This window comes from Ammospiza caudacuta, chromosome 6 (assembly GCF_027887145.1).
Source record: "Ammospiza caudacuta isolate bAmmCau1 chromosome 6, bAmmCau1.pri, whole genome shotgun sequence".
Classification (NCBI taxonomy): Eukaryota; Metazoa; Chordata; class Aves; order Passeriformes; family Passerellidae; genus Ammospiza; species Ammospiza caudacuta.
Genome location: NC_080598.1, coordinates 14,121,413 through 14,138,034, shown reverse-complemented (window position 1 = coordinate 14,138,034; position 16,622 = coordinate 14,121,413). Strand labels below are relative to the sequence as shown.

Here is a 16,622-nt window from a genome sequence, read left to right as displayed (position 1 = left end):
TAATGTCATGGCAAGTCTAAACCACTGACATACACCAAAATGGCTATAGCAGATATTTAAAGTTATTTAGTATATTGATTTTAATTGAGCTAGAGCAGGGTGCATGATAGGATGAAAAGATCAAATGGCAAGCCCACTGTCCTACGCTTCTTTTGCAGATGCTTCATAATTGCTTAAAACAGTGTAATTTTCTTTTCACCCAGTGAACAATCTTTCAGCATTTTCAGTCCCATCAGTAAATCATATGTGTCCTAAGACAAACCAGCACACTGTTCAGCTCTCAATGTGAAACACTTACCTCTGCAGTTTGCCTGTCATCCTCTTTCACAATTCTGTTATTCTAGCAAAAAAGATTGAAAAAACTGCTTACAAGGTTCTGTTTCACACCTATCTAACATTAGATATAGATATTAACAGCTGAACTTTGAATCTCATCATTTTTACATTGCTTATTGTATTTATTTATGAAATAACTTCAGGGATTAGCTTTTTCATACATTAGGGTTATATTGCATCTTTTTCTATTTTCCACACTTAACAAATCTTCATGATCTTTCAGGTCTTGTTCCTTCATAGATTTCTGTCTTCAGACTAAATATTTATTTGTCCCTTGCTGTACAGAGAAAGTACCAGTAATCCAATTTTGATATATAAAATGGTTTTCCAAACATATAATTTTTATCAGGGACTAAAAGGGCAACATATTATAATAATAATCAGATTATTGCACAGACTATTCAGCTCTTACCTGCCCTGAAGACACTGACTCAATACTAGTGGCTGTGCATGCATCAGATCCTGAAAGATACACATATAATTAGGGCATATCCTGGTATTCTGCTCAAAATTTTTACTAACATAGCATTACCAAATCCATATCGCACAGTTTCCAATAATACATGGACAAAAATTCAAATGCCAAAAATACTATTGAAACAGGAAAAAAAAAATCAAACCCATAGCAAATGAAACATCATTAAAGCTTCTCAAAAGTCTGTATTGACAAAATTTAAAAAATAGAACATGTGAACTTGCAACACCACAGCAATAAAAATATAATAAAAATATGTATATTTAAAAATCTATTTTGTATGCATTCAGAGCTTCATCGTATTCAGGACCAGATGCTTAAATCTACTCTTCTCAAGAAATACTAAACAAATGCTTTTTTTGTGAGCTTTTATATGTTAAAGTTTGAGCCTGCAAATGATTGGATTTGATGATCTTGGAGGTCTTTTTTTCCCCTTAATGATTCATGATCATTTTACTTGATGGAAGTGGGAGAGAGAGAATTGCTCTGAGATGCTATGGGTGCAACTTTAGGACTAAGAGTAGGGGAAACTGCTTCATTAGAACAAAGGCATAAACAAAATGAAAAGGTGATTTTACTTTCTAGGCTTGTACCTTCTGTATTTTTACAATTCAGATGAGATTAAAGCTTCAACATCATAGTCATGTGTTTGTCCAGAACCTGATAAGTCATTTTAATTGCCAGGCTGTACTTGGCAATTAGGAGTTTAAAGCATGTTTCATGTCTTATACTTGTCAAAAATTGATAAATTTCTATTGATACAGGGAATCCTTGCTCTCTTCAGTTTTCTGATACTGTAAGCACTGAGGGGAGACAGCACAAGACACGATTCATGAGGAATTTAGGATAAAAAGAGGTGATATATAGCTGTGGGTTTTTTTTTTTTTCCTCCAGAGAGTTTGAAATGGCATTTCAAAGCAAAATGAAAGTCCTATTTCATGGTAAAATGGCATTTTGTTCCAGTTTTAAAACACTTCAAATAAAAGGAAAAGTAATTTCAACTGACATTCTAGAACAAAACAGTTTATTCTGCTGTTTTTAAAGGAGGATCTGGTCCATTTACCTTAGTTTATGGCTATGTTCAGAATAAGAGGCAGTGTAATTGTGTCTGGAGGGGATGTTTTTCCCAGGATGAATTCTAGTCACTGGAATTTCATTTAAACAACAATTTGTGAGCATTTTTCACTTTTCAATAGAAATATTTCATGCCTTGTTACACTGTTTGCAGTGCAACTTTACACCATTTTACCCGGACACCTCTGGGTACATGGATGGGGCATTTCTGTTTTTGTGCAACCTTGTGGAGGACATGAGGGATTCTGACCTTCAAATTAACCAAGAGTATGGCAACAGCAGCAATGTATAGATTGCAGGAGATGTTTGCCTTTAGAGATGTTTGAAGGAGAATATAAAATCTGGTTTTCAGGATCTGCCCCTACCTGTGGGTGACTCTGAGAGGCTGCTTCTTGACTTCCTGCCTCTGCGTGTTAGGAACCTCTCACTCACTTTCTTTGCTTCTTCTAACAATTCAAGGTTCTTCTTTTTGTCTTCCTCTGAGATTTTGACATCTGGTAGTGGATCATTCACCAGATCAATCACATGACCACTATTGTCTGTGTAGAAAATGTTAGAATTAGAGCTGGACCTTCCATTTCCAGGTATATTGTGGCATCTAAGAGCAACAAGTTCAAAGCAAGCCTGTAAATTTATACCTATAAATTTAGCTTTGAGCTTGCATGGAACAAAAAATTAATGTCTGCTCATTCCTTATGTTGTTACAATCCCAAGTTTAGAGCAAGTCCTCAAAACCACAGGCAATCCACTAAGATTATTTCACTGTGATGAAAAATTCTCTGAATATGTGAAACTGGCTTTTCCAGCTGTGTCTCCAATGCAGTTTTTCTCATTTCTAAATAAAAGTGCCATTAGATCCATCTCAACTTACAGTAATGGCATTTCTGTTGCAGACTGAGCTTCTTCATGGAGTTTTCATGTTCAGTTTTTCATGGTTAAGAACCCACAAACTCAGCCAGCAAAGATTTATGCACGATAGTTTTAACAATTAATTTAACACTTCATTAATCTGTGGCATTTAAATTGGTTGAAAACGCTAAAGTTTGAGCACCAATTTTTACATTTCTCCAGCCTATGATGCAGCAAAGAAAGCAGGCAGTTGTCAGAAAGGTCCTTTCTGTGTGAGTCAGTCTAAATGGCTTTATGAACATCTAAAGAACAGCTTGGATGAGGGGGAGGAAAGTCATCAGGTAATATGAGAAAAATATTTTAAAATTTGACAAGAGCCATTACAGAACCATCAGTTTTCAGAAAAGTTAAGGATTTAAGCAAGCAGCAAAAACTCAAGAGTTTTTTGTTTGTGGGTGTGGAGTTGTTTCACTATTAGTTTTTGATTGATTTTTTGAGGGGGAGAGAGAAGTCCTTTGGCTTTAATTTCCTTAAATTTAGTTCAGTTTCAAGGATGTCAAAAACCATACTTACAGATTGAATATGTAAAGCAATCTAATTTCAGTGAAATATCTGTTTTGGTTTAAACTCAAATTTGTGTGTTGGAAGTTTGAGAGACAAGACGTCCCATGACACTTTTCCTGTGCCAACAAAAGAGAAGCTCAAGTGTAGCAAAACCAGTATTTTGTATTCTACAAGAAATAAAGCATGTATATGTTGAGCCTTCTAAAGATGTTAAGCTAATGCACCAATTAACAATTTCTGAAAGTAACAATGTATGTATTTCCCTAAATTGGTCTGCATGCAGTTCACTTACAAACTCATGATCACAATTCAACATCCCAGCAGCGTTCCCTGTGCATGCATTATACAGTGTGCACAGAGAAAGAAATTGTGGTCAATAGTCAGACTCTCTATACAGGTTTTCATTGCATGCCACATTTTCTGAGAATACATCCTAACTGAAATGAATAATCACTTCTTACCAAAAGAAGTCAGTGAACTTGTTGAATTCCTGGTGGCACGGTTAGAATGTCTCCTATGGGGACTCCGAGGCCTATGGAGAAAAGTGAACAAAAAAAATCATGGAGTATGGCACCAAAAAGAGGTCATAATTACCTATTAAAAATTAATATTAAAATGAAAGCCCTTTGATTTAAAAATTAAGACAAAAAGCATGTATTGCAGTTTCTCTCATCTCCAAACAAGTGGAAAATGGAAGAGATTGTGGAAAGAAGGAAAATTGCAGAAATTGATCCAACAAAGAAATTCTAAAATTTGCTATTAATCTCATTCACTGTGAACCTGATTTCTTTGGAAAAAACCTGTACATTTCTGTAGATTATTACCATCACTTAAAAATAATGTAAAAATGGCATATAGCAAAAATCCCCCGCAAACCCAAAAAAAACAAAACAAAAAAAAAAACACCAAAAAAAACCCCAAAAAGCCCAACAAAAAACCAATTACCAACAAAAACCCCCAAAAGACTTGGTCTTTCTGAATTTTTACTGCTTCTTTAACTAAATTTTATGGCTAAAATAATTCCTTAGGCTCCCACATTGACACTCCCATAGAATCTTTCTAAACTGCAAACCAAGTAAAAGTCTCAAACAACTGCAGAAATGTAAATACTGATCCTGCAAAAATTCTGCCTTTGAAGGGCTGCAGATAAATTCTGACTCTAACCTAATCTTGAAGTTTGGAGCAGCACACTTTTTAAAATACAAACAAATTATAGATTTACAAAATATATTTTTATATGGTTTTTTTCCCCATATTTTAAGTTTAGTGGCAGGTCAATAAAATTAAAAAGCCCAGGTCAGGAAGTAGGCTTTATCAGAGTAAATATAATAACTGAAAACTGAATTGAAGTTTTCAACTTCAAACAAGATTACTACTTCTATTCAATGACTTACTTTCACAAATGCTTAACCTCAAGGTGGTATTCTTGTCCCATCTATGTGAATGGGCCCAAAACTGCTTTAAATCCATTGTATCACAGTGGTCAAACTAGATATTTAAGTTGTCCAGCTCAGTGAGTGGGGTTGTCAGGCTCAATGTTCTGTGTTACTCTTCTCTTTTAGTCTCAGTTATATTCCTGTTCCTCCACCTGCATCCCAAACACCATTCTCAAAATGCAAAGGCAATATGACCAACTCACAGAGATACAGCATTAATATTTTCACACAACATACATTTCAGAGCAATGTTTTAGAAACAGAGCCCCTGAAATTGATGAATGGATTGGTAATGTATCATACAGTACCTGTTAACCAGATTTTTATCAAATTCTACATCTGGAGTAACAGCATTCTCTGGAAGAACAATAGAAGGTGTGCTGCATGTTGTCCCTTCAACAGTTGTGTCCTGAATGGTGTATGACAAATATAAAAATGAAGTTAAACAGAAATTTAAACCACTGAACATTGACTGTCTGTGTGGAAAACAATATGTATTTCTCAATTTACCTAAAAGAGAAAAAGTAATTTAAAAAGACATAATTAGCTGTAATTTCACAAAACAAACTTGAAGACATGATGGAGACCTGGAATATCTGTTTTCTTTAAAAACTTTTAATGCACGCAAGCCAAATTCAATAAGCATGGAGTTAATGAGAAAGCTTTAAAAATGCAGTCACAGACTGGTTTTGCACACAGCAAACCATTCCTCTAGTGAAGTACATGTCCAAGAGTTTGGTGAATTTATGAGCTGAATGCAAGAGTGAAAAGCGGCTCTGTATAACAGGGCTAAATTAAGCACACAAACCCTCCAAATGATAGTAATGTATAATGAAAGCTTGAATAAAACACAGTATTAAGTGTACACAATACTCAAAACTCCAGAAAATAATTTAAAGTTATCTTGTTAAGAGCACCACATGGTTTTCCCTCAGATTACTTGGTAACATATTTAAAAAAAACATAATTTAACAATTTAATTAAATAAAATATAATTTTTAAGTGATAAAAGAAACTGGCAAGCTGGTACTGAATATTAGTATGTGCTTGCCTGCTTAAATGTGAGACCTTGCCTCAAGAACTTAATCTCACACCGTCTGCATAATTATACCATTCAGCTGAAGAAAAATAATCCATTTCCTGTGAGATATCACAAGCGGAGATGCATCAAGTTGGCATAAATCAATGTGGATGTCTCATATGTGCTAAGAAAATGATTACTTCTACCCCAAGTATTGTGTTCAGATTAAAACCAGAAAACAGCTCAAGGGAAAGCGTCCCAGCAGAGGCAGTGAGCTGCTGTCAAGTGACTTCTAAAATTTAAAGAATAATTTGTAAATTCTCAAATCCTAATTGCTTCTGCTAGGCACTGATATACATGAGAGTTTTGTTTTAGTTTGTTATTTGGAGTCTACAATTTCCTTGAAACTACATCCCAAAGCTTCACAAGAAATTTGTAAGGCAGGTAAGAAAAATCTGTGGCAATAGCACTAATTTAGGCATTAACAGAATGAATAAATTGCAGTTTAGTAAGTCAATTTTAGACTCTGGAAGTGTTCCAGGCCAGGCTGGGGGGAGCTCTGAGCTACCTGCTCTAGTGGAAGGTCCCTGTCCATAACAGAGCAGTTGGAACTGCATGACCTTAAAGGTCTCTTCTGTCCTAAACCATTCTATTCTATTCCATAAGAAAGCTGATTCTTACTTGACTGCTAATTTCTGTCATTTACCATAGAACTCCCTGCAACATCTCTCCCAGTGCTGCATTTTCTTCTTTTTGAACATTTTCTGATCAAGTAAAAGGACTCTACAATATACGGGAAATGGCATAACATTAAAATACATAGCATAACCCTTTTACCTCTCAAAGGCAACTAAAAATAGGCCTTGATTGGGACACCTGAGTTAGGATTCTTGATTCTACTGTAAATAGCAAATTTTTTTTATTAAAATTTTTTTCAAGCAGCTTCACACTTCCATACTCATAATTTTCATATGAACTGCCTTGGCAAGTTCACTTTGTCAGTCACAGGAGAGCAGGATGGGGAACATGCCAAGAAAACACTGTGAAGATTAAAATTTAGGAAAAATATCATTGCAATTCTGAAAATGTTAAAATCCCAAAGCATATGTGATTCAAATGCACAAGTGACATTTTTTGACAATAGCTTGGAAGCAATTTTTAGTAATATCCTTGAAAACGTTAAAAAGTGACAATATATTTTGTCAGTCACAAAACTCAGGTGACTCCCCTGCTTGTAGGGCAAAGCAGCTGAACACACATGCACAGTGTTTTTACTAATCTTGTGACTGCCAGAAAGCAAAAACTTCTGAATGATGTAACAGCCTTGAAGTCACTCAAGCCCATTTTAGGACTCTAAAAACAGCTCATTAAAAAAAAAAAAAAAAAAGAGTTTGCAGTCAAGGCTAGTTCAGGTCAGGTAGAAAACACTAATCCTGGTCAGCAGCCATAGGAGTTCAGGATCCACACAAGTGAAACCTCATGGCCCCGTTTGTCCAAGCCTGCCTTGTCCAGGAGAGGGGCAGGAACAGCCAGAGCAGGAAGCTCTTTGCAGGGCCAGCTGGCTCAAATCACAAGGAATTGTTACAGATTCTCAGTGCTCAGGCTGCCCTACACAGGCCTTGGAAGAGAAGCTTTAACAGGAAGCTTAAGCTGCCTCACAACAGTGCAGTGCTGTACAACCCTACAGAGATGTCACAGAAGAGTTCCATTATCTTCTTATTTGTGTGCCTTTAACTCTGCTCCCTTGGGAGCTTCCAGACCCGTCTGCTCCTCAACTATTCCCAACAGTTGCCTCATCTCCTACTACCAGTGGTTCCCTGCTACCCAACTCTTTGCTTCCTTTTTGTCCAAAGCCCTCCCACGCAAAAAAAAAAAAAAAAAAAAAAAAAAAAAAAAAAAAAAAAAAAAAAAAAAAAAAAAAAAAAAAATTGGGGTAAAACTGACTCCACCTCTGTGGCTCAGGAGGGAACTGCTCCACATGGGTGACCAGGAGCCATCCAGACTTGCAGGGAGGCATGTGGAAGGCTGAGAGGGTGGCACAGGCAGTTTGGTCCATAACAGAACAACCACGAGGATCAGGGATGGAAGTAGAACCTCCAGACATTCTGGCTGTTAAGTTCTACCAGGCCCTCACTAAGCATACAGAGAATGTGCTTTTGAAATGTTTATAATCCAGACAAATTCAGGTGATTTTTACATGAACGGGATGGTGAGGGGAGAAGGAATACAAAGATACTCTACTGAAAGACCTACCATGCCAGGTGACAGAGCTTTACTGCATAACACCTGAATTCTTTAAAGCACTGCGGAAAAAAACCCAAAACAACAGAAAACTAGGAAACAGAAAACCCTCTGCAACCTGTCCATATTCTTAGATATTAATTAAAAGTCTAGACTGAACTTCAGAAAAACACAGGCTGCATTAAGAAATACTGAAATGAAAACATTTGTTTTCTCAAAATAAATTTGAGACATAGAACCCAGGCCTTCCCATCATGTAAAAGCATGATCATACTTGAAGCATGCAGAAAGCTACATGTGATGTAACATTTGACATTAAACATTAAATGAACATGCGATATTCATTTTCTTTTTGTCAGAACTGTTTTGCAATCTGTGCATTTGGGCATGCAGGAAAAAGGTGGGAAAGATTCTCCTGAAAGAGAATGAGGAAGGTGATAGGCACCAGACAGCACTCTAGATGAGAAGAAATTTCAAACTTTTTTTTGAAAATAGTTTTAAATGGCAGAAAACAAATTCAGCAGCTTTCAGCTCCTTCTGATGCCCTCTCCTTGCTTGCAAGTCCTTATCTCACAATAAGATGTTTTACTTAGAGTGACTTACAGTCAGGCTGTAGAACTTGACCTGCAGCAAGGGCCAAGAGTGACAACAGCTATGAACAAGACCAAATTTTCACAGCATTGGCTAGTAGCAAACCTTAAGTAGGCTTATGAGCAGTGTTTTGGTTAGAATCATTCCACCACAATTTTGCACCTAAAAATAATCACTATCTAAAATGAAGCATATTGCACAGTGACTTGATTCATGAACGATCACATTACCACAGCCCATTTAAGACCTACATCTAAAAGGCCTGAAAAATGTATTAAAATTTTAATGCTTTTATATTAGGAGGTTGGAAATTTTAATTTCTCCCACTTGACAAGCACATTCAGGATTAGAATCACTGATGTTTGCTAGATTTTCATATTTTTCATCTCTAAATAGGTTTTATACAGCAAGTCTTTTGTACTAAAATACCTTTCACATAGGTGAGTTTAAAAACCCCCAATAAAATCTTCTTCAGCTAATAGATGTTATCAGATGGTAGTCTTGATGAATTTGTATCCAGCTGGGGTGTTATCTTAAGGCAGGAAATTAACACTCAGCACATGTGCAGCTTAGATGGAAGGCAGGACAAATCACTGCAGAGCTCACTGCTGCCAGTATTTTCCATCAATGTTAAAGTAGAGGATGTTTTCACCCAAAGTCTGGAATTTAGTGTCCCCAAAACCAATGGCAGTGTCTCATCTTTAACTGAGGATGTGCCAGACAATAAAGCCTCTCTTTCTTTACACCAGTTTGCATAAAAACTAATTATTTGATTAGCCTGTGATTTCCTAATCACAGTAAGGTTCTTCAGCTAACAACAGACAAAAAATCCAACCTCAGTTTATTAAAGCATGAAGCTACTTTTTATCTGTGGTATAGATTACTGCAAATAGGGAAGACCCATCTGTTACTGATTTTTCATATTTATCTGGAATGAAAACACGTCAAGACATGGAGATGCCACACAAATTTGAAGCAAACTGATGAAATGCCTGAGGAACACCCACCTGCCTCTCACTAGTTCCAGTGTCTGATCATCTACTGCTGTGGCAAATAAAGCACTGAGAAACACTGCAAACCAAAAAAGCCCATCTCCATCTTTCACACACACATGAGTTGCATAACATCCTCTATATCTGTAAAAGCAACACTAGTTGTTGAAGTGCAAGCCTAAGTTCTGTTCTCAAAGTTTAAAGTTTGCTTTAATAACATCACAAAGGTCATTTTTGGACAGCTTTGATATATATCTGTCTGTTCTGAACCATTTATAAGCCTCCAGTTCAAAATGATAAACAACTACTTGAGCAATTTAAGTTCTCATCCCTTAGGCTATAAAATATTTGAGGAACTCAAAGGATTTCAGCTGAAGGATCATTCATAGCTTCATCAATTAAGCAAAACACCCTAATACAGAGCAACAAATAGATTTGATTTCATAAACCCCTAAATATACACAGACAGGTTTCAGCCTCAGGTTTCCAGCAAGTGTCAGAAAACACCTTTGCAAGTAAGAGAGCTTACTTTGGCTGGAGGAGAGCTGTTGTGCTGGGCCTCTTTTGCTTGTCCCTTGTCTTCAGGTAAGGTTGGCATGGTGGGCAGCGTGAAGCACGTGGAGCTGCAAGGTTGACTAAGAGGACCATGCACTGCTGGCAGTATCTGTTTCAAGTTAGCCTGAAGGCATAAGCTCTGCGAGGCCTCGTGATCTGCAGGCTGGGTTAGATTCCAAAAATACAAATCAAATCCATTTAAAACTCTATGCTCCAAAACTGAGATCACTTTACAATAACAAACAGTATTAGGGTTTAAATTAAAAATGCTATCTTGTGTCTTAGTAACTAAAGCTTTCAAGGTCAAGTATAACTTAGCAAATGCATTCAAAATAGACAACCTTCTGTTCTTGTTGCTATTTCCATCTCTTTCCTCCATCTTACAATTTTCATTTTGTCATTATGATGTGACCAAACTGCCTTCTCTAAATATCCTCTAAGAAGTGAACAGCATCCTGTTACCATATCCTGGATATCACAGAACATCAGAATGGTTCAGGTTGGAAGGGACCACAGGGTCATCTGGTCCAACCTCCCTGCTCAAGCTGAGTCACCCCAGAGCTCATGGAACAGAATTGCATCCAGAAAGTTCCTGAATATCCCCAGTGAAGGAGACTCCACAGCCTCTTTGGACAATCTGTTCCAGTGCAATCTGCTCAGAAGTTCTTCCTCATGTTCACGTGGAACTTCCTGTGCATCCATTTCTGCCCCTGCCTCTTCTCCTATTGCTCAGCACCACCAAGCAGAGTCTGGATCCATCCTCTGACACTTCCATCCAGATACTGACAGACACTGCTAGGGTCCCCTCTCAGTCATCTCTTCCATAATATGCCTTTAGTAACTAATAGCCTTAATGCTACAGAGCATGATCTCTGATCTCAGAGGATCAAAACTGGAACCCTAGAGGGTGGCACTTCTCCTTTGAGCAAGGTGAATTGTGAAAAGACTTGGTGTACCTCTGCACAAGACAACAAGGTGCAAGACACTTCCAAAGCAAAACAGCAGAAATGCCCAAAGAAGGGGAAAAAAAAAAAATCACTGCCTATTAGGTGAGAAAATTCTCATTATTAGTATCAAAGGGGGGCAATGCATTCACAAGGGTAACATCAGCATGAAAGTGCAACACTGCACCAAAGTCTGAGGATCAGCAGTGCAAAGCACAAATCAGTCCTTGGATTGGCAGTGGATGGGTTGCAATACTTACTGTGACACCTGCCCAGGAGTCAGGGAGCTGTCCTCAGCAGTGTCCTCATGAATGCCTCACTGCACTCCCCGGCGGTGCCTGCAGGACACACACACACAGCTGAGGCCACCTGGTGCCCACACTGTGTCTCCACCAGGAACTGCTGCCTACTGCATTGGAAAGGAACCTGCTACAGTTTTCCTTTCCATTTCAGGGGTGGGCAAAGAAATGTATTCAGGAACATGCTGGTTTATTGAGGTTGCCAATTTCATTTGTCAAAATACATCTGTTGCTTTAAAATTAAAGCAAAAAGAGGCGAAACCATTCACAAGAAACACTGAAGCAGTCTCAGTAGTGACAAGTCCCTCACCTCAGCTCTCACAGAAGAAAATCTGTGTTGTAAAACCTACAGAATGTGTGAAAACTTTGGACTATGGAAGCAGCTAAGACCCATGCTTTTATTATGTTCATTTCACATTATGTTGGAAACCTAATTTTCTCTTTCACTAGAAGAGGAATACAAGGCCATCTCACATGATAATGCAGAATGAATAGATTGTAAAAATGATCCTACACAAGTATTCGTGTGTTCAGAAAAAAGTAATTATATCATTGCAGTTCCTCAATAACAGCTCTGAAAAAGATGCAGCACATGTGACATTGTTATGAAGACCAAGATACAGACTCTAACTCTTTTTGAACAGTGGGCATAAAGATTTTTCAGAGCACTGCATGCTGTAGGGAGAGCATGTTTCAAACTTTTCTAGACATGTACCTGTTACAGGTGGTTTTCTAACTCTACAAAAGTGGTAGTTCGTGTTTGTATCATGATTTTATCCCCCTTTGACTTCAAATAAGAGCAAACTTTCTAGGAATAATTTTTTTTTAAATGGCTATTAAGGCAAAACAATAAAGTCCCCAATAGGATGGAAAAGACCTATTTATGATTATGTATATTTTAATAAATCCACAGGTTAGACAGATACTGAACAGCTGTATGATTCAACAATTAAGTTTTTTTTGTATCAAACCCAGTCACCAACTATTAGCAACACATGAAACTGAGATGGAAACAAGGTAACTAAAAAAAGGGACACAGACTTACTTTTAATCTCTGTTACAAAATTCTGCCATCCTACGCAATTTCAGAGTTTGCAAGAACTCAACTTCAAATAAAAAAAAAAAAAAGAGAGAAAGAAAAAATATAAATCTGGCTATTTATCTAATCCCTCTTAGTGTTTCCCTTATGAATTTATTATGGTTCTGATACATTCAACCCAATGCTGGGCCTGAAAAATCAGGAATGTTTCAAGTCATGGCCAAAGCATGCTTGCAGTCCTACATGGAATTGTAGAAGCTATTGCACCAAAGTGGTTTATTCCCAGTCTAAACTGAGTTCTTAGTACATACTAAACTTAAAGTAATGCAACTTATCTTGAAACAAGAAAGAGCTATGAAGCACATCAAGTTTCAGTTCATTTTTCAGATTTAAAAAGCAAAAAAACTTTAAAAGAAAAAGAAATAAATCATCAGGCTTGTCTAAGAATAGAAAGGGACAAATCCCAAGCTGTGTTGTCCTAGAGATGCAGCACAGAAAGTACAGCCAAGGGAAAACAGAGGGTAGAAAGATGAATTTATGCCACCTTAACAACCCCCAGATTTGGAGTGGACTGAGTTCAGGCTGTCTCCAACACAATTAAAACCCTATTCTGATTTCCTTACAGAGATATCTTGCAAATAGGAATAAGCTTCAAATCTCTGTGCTGATCAGTAGGAAAATTTCTTCTGACTTTCCATTTTTTCCTAGTACCACTCCAGAAAACCCCAGTGCTGAGGACTGTATTGGAGCAGTGGAAGCTTACACATAATTATTCATATTCTTAGGCTTCTTGAATCAAACACCATCTTTGCACATCTCAACTGCATTTCTGCAGTTCACTACACTGCCAAAGTGAGGGGTACTGCATTTTGGTATTTCAGTATAAGGATGTGTGATAATTAATAAACTATATGATTTAGAATTCCAAAATAATTAACTTTCAAACTAAAAGCTTAATTTTAACCTGTGCAGTGTTCTTAAAGTCAGTAGCCCATATTTTTAAAAGACTATGATGCTTACCCAGCACAAACATCATATATTGCAAATGCAAGTGGATATACCATGGTCTGCAAGGAGTTCTGCCATTTTCTAATCAGTTACTGCCTCCTACACTGGTAGGAAAGGCAAAGGTTTAGAAAAGATGGAAATCTAAATATTAGTGAATAAATGTTCTTCCATCACTGCTGAAGTGACCTTATGCCCCCTTTAGCTGGGCAATGAAAACAGCCCCAGTAAGTGTCAAATGGAGTCAAAATGCACAAAAATAAGAGGTTTTGTGAGAACACTCTCCAAGAATTAGAGGAGCTTATCTGCATCTCAAAAATGTAGATAGCAGATAAAGAAACATCCTTGGAAATTTTATGTCACCAGAAGGTACATTTTTTTCTTTTTCAGCAGAGCATTAGGGCAGAGTGCAGCCTTGGAGCTTACAGAAATTCACACTTGTATTTACAAAACCAGCTGACAGCCTTACTGAACCCTGAGCTAGAATGTGTGGAGTTTGACTAGCCTGCTTCTAAACCTGGCTCACCTGCCAGCCGAACACCCTTTGGAATCGTGCTGCCATGAGCTTTGCCAGCTTTGCCTCCTTTCCACAAGAACAGACACTTTTCAGTCAAAGAAGGAAATGATGTTAACAACATTTGCAATTCAGTGAGGGACCAACTGAAACACCTGTAATTATTGGCCCTGAAAACTCTGAAAAGAGAACTTAAAAAATACACCTGCACTTTGAAAACAGTTAAGGTGCATGAACACATACTAGCATCCTAGGCATGGGGATAATTTCAAGATCCTCTTATTTCTTTTTTTTTCTTCTTTGATCAAGCTCCCGCTGGCCTGCCTCTATCTTATCAAAGGATTTAATTAGATTATTCTAATGTTTTATCAAAGTAAATGATCTCCCCCAAAACTCAACTCTTTCAGAAATGACAAAAGCTTCAAAATTATCTTTTAAAATTAAATACTTGTAGAGATTAACTCACATGTCACAGGCAGAGTGGACGTGGGTGAAGATCTACAGTTTCAGTATGCACGAGCCTTGTGCACCTACAAAATGAGTGAAAAAAACACACAAACAAATTACCTATCCACTTCACAAAATTCTGCTCATTCCCACACTAAGAGGAGACAATCTAAAGAAAAAAAGTAAGAAAAGAAATAAGAGAGAGGATGGAGTGCTTCTAACATTTTGGTCTGTTATTATAAACTTACTGCTTAAAATAGTTAGGAAAAAAATTATACCCTGAGCTCAAATTTGTAGTCAGATACAGATCAGTGAATGCAGAGAACTTTCTTTTACCACTGTGTAGGCTTAGAGTACAATCCCCAGGAAATGGAGATCTGGGAGCTCTATTCCATAAAAGGGAAAAGTATTTAGAGGCCTTTGGCTTTCAGTGTGTTCTCTCTGCAACTTATTTTACCATAGCAGAGAAAGTTAAGTATAATCAGTTAACTTCCCCTGGCTGAGTCATGGCTGAGTCCATGTCAGCAAGGGCTCAGAGAAAGGTGCTTTACTCCATCCCCACTGATAGCTGGGCACCCGACCCGAAATGCTCTGTCACATCCTAATGAGGGGACACAAAAAAAGAGCAGAAAAAAACACTTAAGAAAGCATTTTATTAATATTTCTTGACCTCATGCTGCCTGTGGTCAAGTCTCGTTTGTCAAAACAGGAGCTACTTGTTCATGGTGCAGCAGCTGAACTGCACAATTCTGAGTGGCTTTTTGCAACTTTTTTCCTGTACAGTGGTTGTAAAACACTACCAAATTAAAAAGGTAACTTTTAGCACTCCTTTTGGTATAGCCGTAAAAACACATGGAATTCACATCACATTTTGCAGCTTTGACGTACTTAAGACCCAGTAAACTTCCTTCAAACAAAGTCTGAGCAAAACAGGGTGTTCTTATGCTTGTACCAAAAAAGTGTTTTCAAACACAAAGCATGATTATAGCTTAAGATATACAGTTTGTTGGCATACATTAACTATCCCCTAAAATTTAAAAAACCCAAAACCTCAACACAACAAAAGAAACAACCCCCCTAAAAACAGATGCAGAATATCTAAACAGAAACACTTTGAAATTTTGCATTAGGACTCCAAGATCTTTGTATAATAGGAACATTCACTGGGAAAAGGAAAAAGAATGCCACAACTGAAGCTGACTCATGTACATTCTTGCCCTTTGTGACAAAAGGTCCTACATGGAAACTGGGAGACATTTTCTTTATTGTCTGCAACACAGGGGAAAAAAATTGACTAGTAGTTTCCTACTGCATCTCAGTTTTATGACAAAAGAGTGGTTTGTCATGTTAAATACTCCAGTTTTGCAAAATATCAAGATCCTGCTTCAGCCAATTTACCAAACCACAGAGACACAGCCCCAGGACAAAAATAAGGCACCTCTGTGATAACTTCAATGAGTTCCAGCCACGCTAAATCCATGCAACTGCTCGAGGGAAAACCTGGAAGACAAAGTGGTGTTTCTGCTTTTAGGATACAGAACAATTCTATTGAGGCATGCAGTGTGTCTGCAACCACTGTGTGAATTCAAAGGATCTGTTCTCATTCTGAGACTAATTCCTGAGTATTGAGATTCCTGAGTGACTTCAATAAAACTTCTTGACAATCAGAACACTTCCAGGTTGCAGCCTCAGAGACAAGGGTTGAATGTGAACAATTCTGTCACAAAAATATTTTAAAGGAAGAAACTAGCAAAAGCTGAAAGAAAATACAATTCTTTAAAAAACTCTCCTCAAACTCAGTGGTTACAAATGTCCTTGGAACTACAAGCTACACATGTAGGACTTGATTTACAGAACAGCATGACAGGAAAGAATCTCCTTTTCTGCTTCCTGTTTTCCTCATAGCTCAGGAACACATAAAACTGGATGGCTTTCAATAATCTGCTTGAATGAGAGAAAGGAAAAGTTAGGTCAGGCAGAAAGTAAAATGTTTTGATGCATGTCCAGCCTGACATGCATCCTGGGAGAATATCTCCAATAATGGGTAGTTATGACACTGTTAAGACTGAAAACCAAAAGGTTTGGGGGTGAAAGGTGATGCTGTTCCATTATCAACAAGACCAACCCCTACAACAAGGCTTTTGGTTTGATTATGTATCAAAAATTTACATCAGAGTTTAAGGAAATCTGAAAACTAATTCCAAAGATTTAGTGGAAAATTTATTCTGGGAGTTCTGCAC

At 37.4% G+C, this 16,622-nt stretch overlaps 1 protein-coding gene across 1 annotated transcript in view; it reads right to left on the bottom strand.

Annotated features, from left to right (window-relative positions):
- Window positions 1-16,622, bottom strand: part of IRAG1 (inositol 1,4,5-triphosphate receptor associated 1) — a 56,038-nt gene that overhangs the window by 19,081 nt on the left and 20,335 nt on the right. Inside the window, exons 2-9 of the mRNA XM_058806681.1 lie at window positions 14,402-14,465; window positions 11,339-11,416; window positions 10,109-10,297; window positions 5,043-5,143; window positions 3,760-3,830; window positions 2,251-2,424; window positions 749-798; window positions 299-340 (exon numbers count right to left, since the gene is read on the bottom strand). Coding sequence (XP_058662664.1) covers window positions 299-340; window positions 749-798; window positions 2,251-2,424; window positions 3,760-3,830; window positions 5,043-5,143; window positions 10,109-10,177 — 507 coding nt within the window. The 5' untranslated portion in view covers window positions 10,178-10,297; window positions 11,339-11,416; window positions 14,402-14,465. The remainder of the gene's footprint in view (window positions 1-298; window positions 341-748; window positions 799-2,250; window positions 2,425-3,759; window positions 3,831-5,042; window positions 5,144-10,108; window positions 10,298-11,338; window positions 11,417-14,401; window positions 14,466-16,622) is intronic.